This window comes from Centroberyx gerrardi, chromosome 9, assembly GCF_048128805.1.
Source record: "Centroberyx gerrardi isolate f3 chromosome 9, fCenGer3.hap1.cur.20231027, whole genome shotgun sequence".
NCBI classification, from domain to species: Eukaryota; Metazoa; Chordata; class Actinopteri; order Beryciformes; family Berycidae; genus Centroberyx; species Centroberyx gerrardi.
Genome location: NC_136005.1, coordinates 18,263,880 through 18,273,183, shown reverse-complemented (window position 1 = coordinate 18,273,183; position 9,304 = coordinate 18,263,880). Strand labels below are relative to the sequence as shown.

Below are 9,304 nucleotides of genomic sequence, written 5' to 3'. Positions count from 1 at the left end.
AGGCCCCAATCACAATTATTAAACTGCCACCTCTTGCTTGTATGTTTATGAGCAGTGCATTTAGTGAGTATCATCCAGCTAAGATGCAGAGCACTAATTATATACTGGTGGGGCAGGGGGGTCTAGGTACAGACAGTCAAACCTTTTCAATAAATGTCAACATATAACTGTTTTTTTTGGTCCTTCATTCTCGCCACCTATCACCTCGCCTCCTTAAAGCCACAACCTGCAATCCAAATGTAAACAAAGGGAAGCCCCACCACCTAAAACTAGGAACTAAAGCTTGCCTTGAGGTTGGACAAATGTTATCACTCTCAAATTGAATGAGCGAGCTCCAGATAGAAGGAATGACAGTTTGTAATAGCTAAATCTGAGTTTCAGATTACTTTGAACCTGTAAAAGGTTTAAGTTTGTATTGTTTGTGCGTACCGAGAGGTGGGGGGCCCAATAGGACGTGTGCCCAGGGGCCCTGTGGTTGGTTAATCCGGTCCTGAGTTGTCTACACCACATGTGGGCAGTGCTACTTTCTTATATGTCTAATTACAACAAGGTTTTACAGATTTAATCACCTTTATTTGACCTGTTTGCATAATAGTTGGTTTACATAAGAGTTTCACAATCTTGTTTGCACATTCGTTATTTACCTGAGAAATCATTTGGCCAAATAAAACAATAAAGAACAGTGATTCTCAAACGTGTGGGCATTGCACATTTGTCTAGGGACTGCACTTTCAGATGTGCAATCAGCAATAACACTTTACTGCAAACAAAACATCAAAGAAATGAGAAACAAAGACCTTTTTCATGATGTGTGAAGCTGGATTGTTAAGTCCGTAACTACATTCTGAAATCCACCTCACACCAAAACCACACTATCTGGTCAATTTTACTGTCTATCTACACACACATATTCATTTTAAATGTTACAGAAGAAGCACAACCCATGAATACTTAAAATAATTACCTTCTAGGATCTTGCTGAGCGTATTTTCACCCTTAAAGAAAAATAATTTAAATATAAAGCTAGTCAATGGGGGGGATTTGGCTTAGCAGTAATATGCAGGGCTCCACCCCAAGACCTCGGTTTACCATAATGACAATCATTGCAGCCAAGGAGCACCATTATGCCCAGTCCAGTGACTTCTGGATGAGTGCCTGTGTATCGAACACTCCTGTGCTGTGGACAACTGGGAAAAAACGAGAAAACTCAAACTACATCAATAAAAAAAAAAAGTTAGCATTCACTAAAATTCTGTGTATAAGTGCACTTTCACAGTTTCACAAATCAAATGTAATTAACACACTAATATATGCACATAAACACAACACACTTGTAAAAAGAGACATCACTATCTAGTTGCAGTATTAAACTCTTTGGGAAACCTATAGTATATTAGTTACATTCCAGGAAAATGACACCTAGATGTGAAAGGGCAATAGTGGAGTGTGACTGAATGGGGTGTTTAGGCACATTATCAATGCAGCATTTTGTTTCATTGCATTTCCCTCTGTAATTTTGTAAAATTCCCTTTTTAATGAAGTTAAAAAAAAAAACAATTGCAGTGAGAAAATGTTCTTTGTAAACCGATGTCTTTCACAGCATCCCAAACCCTTTGGCGTAAGTGATGGCTTTGAGAAGTCTCTCTCGCAGTTTTTCCTTGGAGGAGTATTCTGGAAGCAGCAGTGCGTTAAAGCAGGTGTGAGAAGTTGGTAGCCTGGAAGAGAGAATGAAAAGTAATGGCACTGCCTGGCTTGGCAAGTAAAACATTATAACAGAGGACACAACTGATCCGAGACAAGCTTATGAATAGTGTGTTCCCCAAGTATTTGAACAGCGACAGAATGTTTGATGTTGTGATTCTTTACTCTTCCAACTAACCCTAACCCTAACCCTAACCATGTGAAATGACAAAGAAGTGCTGATTGTCAGTTTTGGGCGTATTTTCATATTGGATGAAATACTGGCATATTTCTATAGCCATATTGGATGAGCAGGTAAATAAAGAAAAAGAAAGTTGACTCCTTGTCAAAATATTTCTGGCACCTTGATATGCGGAGACCATTTACAAAAGGGCTGCAGTTCTTTACCTGATCATCTAATATGACTGAAAATACCCAAATTGAACCTCAAATTAAAGCCGACCATCTGCATTTTAACCTTGTAATCATTGTGTCTTTTTACAGCCAAAGGAACCAAACCTTCAAACGTTGTGTGTGTCCTGTCCAAATACTTAATGGAGCTCACTGTACTGTACCTGTCTGTGTCTGGGCCGTTCTTGGCAATGATCATCTTTAATTTGCCCAGGCCACCAACTGGTGCTCTGTCTGTGCCTGTGGTGAACTGAAGAAACAGTCTCTTCTGCTCCTCTCCAAACGAATGAATTGTTTCCCAGAAATCTCTGTGTGCAGAAAACAAAGGAAAACTTTAAACAGACTGTTAGGATCAATGCCAGTTTTGTAGTGTGACGTGCTACTTAAAATTATTTATAATCAAACTGATGTCCTTTGTATGAGTAAAGAAATGAAGGAAGATAAATCAGATTTACTTGATAATTTGAGAGTCTTTGCTGTAACCTCCGTCATACTCTGTTGTTCCTTGAAGTGCTTCAAAGTCAAGATTCTGTGAAATCAGAAAACAGATTACATAGGAAAACGTAACGCTGGCAACAAAAAAGTAACAACAATCAAATTTAAGTTTTGTTCCTTTACCCTGCTTCCACAGATAAGCAGCTCAACTTCCTCAGGTCTAAACAAATACTTCAGTGGCGACTCGTTTGTGACCATGAGGAAACCTTTTTTGAAGGCCCTGAATTGTCTCTCCACACTCTTGTTCAGTATGTACTCTGCATACAGATCCACAAATTCCTGTGAACAGATGTAAAAACAGATATTTAAATTTACAGTAGAGCAACTACTCATTACTAAATGCTGTATAAGACACCTGAGCCCATCAATGAATCAGTGTACATTTAGTGTCAGGGAAATATCAGTGATATTGCATAAGTGTAGATTATTTGATATACATGGAAATAAGTTCTTGTTGCTGTTTTAGATTTAATTTAGATTTCTGATCAAAAGATGAATATGTGTAAGCTATTGATACTATAGGTAAGTGAAAATGTCTGCGCTCTTTTTATCAAGTCCAAAAAAAACAGAATGTCTCAGGTGCGTAAATTAAAAAACTTAAAAATACAGTCAAAAGACCATCAGTTCTTGAGCTGACGAAGGTCTTCTGACCAAAACGTTTTCCAATTTTTTTTCACATTTTTTTTCACCTTGTCACCATGTAAATAAATGATGGCATTTTTTGCATCAGCTGGCCTTTTTTTGTTTTTTTACCTTAATAGTGTGCAAATGTTTTTTGATCTTCTATGCTATTGATTCTGACATTTATATGACTATATGTTGAAACATGTCAGAGAAATGGCAGTTGTGCAATAACTGAGTTTTTTTTAAGTTTGCGACCTATCAGCATATTCAGACTCAATGTCCAGCCCCTGACTAGTGTACCAACTTAAAACCATCATCCTTCCACCACCATGCCTAGGATTACTGAGACACTTGAAGTGACAGAAACTCTGGAGTTTGTCAAAGTTGAATATGAACATCCTATTCTGAGAGAGCTGTTCTACCAGTATTTCAGAAATCCATTCACCTGTCTGTTCTCGTTCGTAACCGGGATCTCGTCTCCCTGTTCCTTCAAGTCGTATGAGACCGGGTTTCCAAAAAGGTCTGTCTGTGATATCTGGAAGGTGATCATCATGTCTTCCTCCACATTGCCAGTATGTCCGAGCAACTCCTTCAGACTCTGGTAGAGAGCCTGCAGTGGGAGACACATCTGCTGTAAGAGCCACTGTCTGCTTCTTCAGAGAGCCACTTACATATGCGTAGAAGCTCTAAATTAGCCTAATATGCAAGTGTTTGCTTTCCACCACCGCTACAAACTGTTTTTTTTTTACTGAGACAATGCTGAGACTGATATAAAAATGTTTTAAGAATATGCTATAAAAGTGTTTGTCACTTCACCACACCTGTAAACATCCTTCATTTTCTATAGCAAACTTTGTAACCCTCACTTTTAGGAAAACAATGTTTGTTTAGTTTTTTTTGCTTATCTGTCTTATACAGTGAAATCAAAATTTTTTCTTTTCTGCTACCACAAAACTTGAGAAACATGATTTTCCTGATTTTACCAGGAACATATTACAATACTGTACACATCTCCAAAACATGTTTAGAAATGTAGGACTGTATTGACTTTCACTGTTATTAACTTTTGAGAAAGTTACTGTACTGGATGAGAATCTGCCAGGTCCAGGTAGGTCCCTTTCTTGCCCATGAGTTTCCTATAGACGACCATCGGGAAATGTACGTCCAGGATGCAGTTATTGTAAATGGCAAGCCCCAGGACAATTCCAATAAGGGTGTACTGGGCTTCATTCTCCAGTGAGGACGAATTAAACCAAAACAGCTTTGTCTCGTCATCATAGGTAAACATTCCTGTTCAGAAAAATAAACAAAGAAAAGAATACAAAAAGAGTACAATTACACACTTGAATTAATACGACATAAAACAGGGATGCATAGGCAGCAACAGTAAAAACTATAAAAATTGTGATTTCTTGACTCACCAATGTCAGGATTGAAGATTTCCTCCAAGACCAACTGAAAGAACTCCTTTGAAACCCCTCCCTCATCTACACCTTGCTCCCCCTCAAATTCAACAAACAGCTGTTTCTTCAAGTCAGAGGGGTTCTCCATGGAAATCATCTCCAACTGAAACACAGAGGAATAGGGATTCATTGAAAAACAGGAGTGGGACTGAGCCAGTTCGTCTTAACGTGACACCCCATGCTCACTGCAATGGTTATGTGTTGTGCTGTGACTCACTCTGACGAGGGCGTCGTCGATGATGTGATCTCTGCGTACTTTGAGCTTCAGGTAGGGGTTGGGTTGCTGGCCCTGGACCATGCTGTAGAGCGCAGTGATGCGTCGCTCGCTGTACATGCGGATCCTGTTGTCGTAGTACAGCCCTTGGTTCTTGGTGACGGCGTTGAGGATGAAGGGGCAGCTCTGGAAAGAAAACTTGGTTTCGGCGTCCACCTTGAAGAAGGTGAAATCCTTGTCCATCTCCACCACCTCGTTCACGGACTCGTTGATGAAATCCTCGAAGGGGATGAGGGGCTTTCTGCAGTCTACGGTTCTAACACCCAGTTCCTTTTCCAGAGGGTCGATGCGGGGACCCTTCCTGTAGAGCCGCTCCTCGCCTAGCAGTTCCTGCAGCGTGAGCTCATCAGAGTCTGATTCGTCATCGTCCTCCTCGTTGTGCTCTACGTCCAGGTCCCCACCCAGGAGACTCGCACAGAAGACCACTTTTAAACACTTAGTAGCGGCCACCACAGTCTCATCATCATTTACCAGATTTTCGCTGTCATATTCATTGCTGATTATCGTGAAAGTGATGAGCTGCTGGAAGGTCTCCATCATGCGGCGGATCCGTTCAAGGCTGTACTGGGACCACAGCTTTGACAGTTTGGCAAGTGCAGGCACCGGTAGTTTGCTCATGGCCTTGCAGAACTGCGGCATCGCCATCTCCAGGTACTCTGGACTATGAAGGTTACTGTTCTCCATCACAATGACAAAGATGTTCAAGTAATCGGGGTTTGTTTCGTACACATCAAGGTATTCCAGGTCGAGTTCCACATTTGGAGTCAGGTAAACCAGCGCGTTTACAAGAGCTGCCTCTATCTGGTCATTGGTGAGGAATTTGTCATACACTCTCCTCACAGAGTCTATGTCCACAGAAACCTCGTCGGGGCCGAGCGTTTGAGTAGGACTGTCCTCTGGTGAAGGAGCAGCAGAAGAAGAAGCACCCAGCTCCTTGTGATCCTCATGCTTGTCCACATCTGCATCTTCTGTAGTATGAGTTGCACCCTTCCTAAAGCTCTTAATCAGGGAGTCTGCACTGGAGAAGATTTTGCCAATGATGCGGATGAGAGGAGAGTAGTCCCCTTCCTCCTCACAGAAACTCAGGATCATACATACAGTGTCCTCTGTGAGGTAGTGAACATCTGGACCAAAATGAAACAATGAAAAATGAATTAACAGAGTAAACAGGTTTAAAGTCAGTGTCTGTAATTAAAAAGAGTCAGATTTACCTTCAAAGTCTTCCTTGGTGGGAAAGAGATCCTTATCGCTCATGGTATTGCTGAAGTTCGGACGGATCCCGTTGGCACTGGTGTCTGGATGGAGAGCGCCAGATTCTTTCTTGGAAGGGTGAGGATCACAGAGTTTGGCGTTAATCTTAAAAAGCTCAAGCGCTTTGACAGCCGCTGAATTGCTGTCCACGGGTTGAAAATCACAACACGATGCGCAAAACTCATTCGTGCAGTTGCCATTTCCACAGCCATCGGTTAACTGCCGAAAGTAGCGCTCAATTAGATGCTTTGCAGTCGCTTTCTTCCTGTGCAAGACAGTCAAACAGGAAGTCAGAACGTTTATTCAGTGTCATCTCTGATTAGAACAAAGCATAAAAACACATATTTGCAATGCAAATAATAAAGTATATCAAATGCACTTTGCTACTCCACAAAATACAATATTGAACACACATCATTACACATGTTCAGTCTTGTTTGAAAAGGCTAGGACATGATCCATAGACTTCATTGTAGGAAAATGTGAATGATAGATATGTGCTTATAAACAACATGTGCCTCGGTGGGGGTGCAGCGGTGAAGAAAGGGACATTAGTCTAACTACTTGCATGTATATTAGTTTGGCTATTAGTTTAACTAAGTTAAGTGCAAGTCCAAATGGTGTGACTTACATTCGGCTGGATTCAGAGACCCCTGCTGTAGGCCCACTGAAAGAAAACGTTGAGAAAAATGTAAGTTTTAAGTTTTAAGTAACATCTCATTAAGTGTAAATGGCTTCTCGCGCTTTGCACAAGGAAATACATTTGCCTCAAAACATGAGAACACACGGGAAACCAAATAAGTTAAGTTTCATTCAAAGGAGGGCTCCTACTGTAGGTGGTTTGGTCTAACTTTACTGCTCATGTAGCTCATGTTGTGCTGCTGTGTATTTAACCACAGCTGAAAATACAACACGCAGGCTGCCTTTTGCACTCAAAACACCAATCTGAACACTGTAAGCCTACAAAATGACTCTGGTATCATTTGCTATTTTTGTTATAAGCTAGCGGCATCATTACCTCGCTATCATTCACAACAACAACATGATGTTGCGAAAAAGTTGACAGCTGAACTGGCAACATTCAACCTAACGTTATTTTTTATTGGTTGTCACTCGTGTTGTTTCCGACTTTTAATGTCGATAACTAACGATATAAAACAACTTAACAAAGTGAAAATAGCATGAATCAACGTTTTAGGCTCAACGGCGTTTCACGTTTCCAATGGCTTCATACCAACCTGTGATTTCAACAAGGGTAACGGTAGTCCTGTCTGTCTATCTGTCTGTGACTGTGCAAAATCACTTCTTCTGACAGGCTGAGTGCTGCCGTAGTTTCATGTAGTCGAATAAATGACTTTTTGTGCTGGTCGCCCCCCTTTAAAAAATATATGTTTCTCTACACAAATGAGGCTACAATGTAATAACCGTTGGAGGCCTTAGAATTTCTTGTTTTCAAATCAAAAGAAAAATATCCTCTACCATCTTGTAAACAACACCGCTATGTATCCCAGCATGCAGCGCGAGGTTGTCAAACATTCCCCCGCCACCCTCCCCACCCTCACCCTCACCACCACGTGCACGTCAGGATGACAGTGCACAGACTTGATGTTTGTGCGTAAATAAGTCAGTAATAAACAGAACCATATTTACCTAATCTAGAGACAATACAGATGAATTTGGCAGAGATGATCCTCTCCACCACATTTTCTGCAATCCATTTCCTTCATTTGACAAATCCCTCTTATCTCTTTTGGGCAGGGATTGTAGATTCATTTAGTTCGGACCCCTTTACTCTTTAGCTTTTGGTGTTGGAGCATGGATTCACCAGACAGCTCATCCCTCATGTCTTTCCCCTCCATCAGTTTTAGAATCTATTTAAATGGCACTGACTAACAACCGTTCATCAATCAAATAGCCCATAGCCTCAACATCCCCACATCCAATTCATTCACATCTTGGAGGAGAGCCATCAGTGCTGTATTTCAGCTAATATAATGTTCAAAGTTTGCAAAAAGATCACCACATGCATGTTTTCTGATATCACAGTTCATTGCCACACTTTCTCTTCTACCATGTGAAAAGCACAACAGGCCTACTATCAGTTTATTCACACTATAAGCATTTCTAACAGTAGTTTAGTCCAAATTATGCATTGGATTTTCAAATTTTTCAATTCTTAACATCTGTGTTTGCTCACAGCAGTCTTGCCTGAGGCCATAAGTGGTACTTATGATATAAAATTATTTAAAATACAGTTTTTACCTCTTCTTTGATGTCAGAAACTTTGGTTATTTTTATGTAGAATTTCTTCTTTTTGGGTGTGTTGAAAACTAGACCTATTTTGTCATATTGGAGGAGGCATTAATCCCTAAGAAATCATCCATTATTTAGAGGTTCATTGGTTGGTCCCTTCACCTGTAATTGTTGCTATATTGACCGGATTTATGACTCGGGGTGTTCAATCATACAGTCATTATACACAATCACAAACATGATCTGGGTAAAAATGTTACGAGTGAATTACCTAAATGTTACATCTCTGCTAAGATACATACACAGATACATAGTGGTAGTCAAAGCGATTTGAAAACTAATAATCATTGTTGCTAGCTGTGTTGATGGAGGCCAAGAGACAGTGCAATCTCATTTATAACCCCTAAATCATATTCATAAACCATAAATCAAAACTGGCATATATAGCAGGTAGTCAAAACCCTGGCATCTCATTCTGCAATAGGGCCTTGTAAATTATGCATTATCTAATCCGTGTGCATTGCTCCCATGGTGCTGGGGAATGTTTGTTATTCTGTCAGCGTACAAGCCTGAGATAGAGTTTTACATTTAGTGTGACATTTTGTTTCTGTACCTATCAGTCCTTTGTGTCACGCTGCACACTGAGGAGGCTCAGTCGCTTAATCTTAAAGCATGTGGCACACCAGAGGTCAGAAAGTAATACAGATGTTAGGCATGCAAAAGCAGAAATTAATACAGATTTCTACAATAACCGAACACATTCAAATGGGTGCTCAAGAGCAAGTTTTTGGATATTTATTATATGGATAGTTATAATATTTATATATTTGGATAGTTATTTATTTATTTGTCA

At 40.3% G+C, this 9,304-nt stretch overlaps 1 protein-coding gene across 1 annotated transcript; it reads right to left on the bottom strand.

The window, feature by feature from the left end:
* Positions 1-575: 575 nt before the first annotated feature.
* Positions 576-7,664, bottom strand: ube3a (ubiquitin protein ligase E3A). Its single transcript, XM_071923436.2, has 11 exons — positions 7,437-7,664; positions 6,830-6,865; positions 6,159-6,463; positions 4,891-6,071; positions 4,632-4,776; positions 4,295-4,500; positions 3,656-3,820; positions 2,710-2,865; positions 2,547-2,620; positions 2,256-2,399; positions 576-1,715 (listed from the first exon to the last, which is right to left on the bottom strand). Coding segments are annotated over exons 2-11 (2,499 nt in total). The 5' UTR covers positions 6,832-6,865; positions 7,437-7,664; the 3' UTR covers positions 576-1,594.
* Positions 7,665-9,304: the final 1,640 nt, after the last annotated feature.

Excerpts from the sequence above, each read along its gene's own strand:
- ube3a (XM_071923436.2), bottom strand. Across the intron at positions 4,777-4,890 it reads TCGACGACGCCCTCGTCAGA|TTGGAGATGATTTCCATGGA; the intron begins GTGAGTCACAGC and ends TCTGTGTTTCAG. Across the intron at positions 2,400-2,546 it reads AAAGACTCTCAAATTATCAA|AGATTTCTGGGAAACAATTC; the intron begins GTAAATCTGATT and ends TTCTGCACACAG.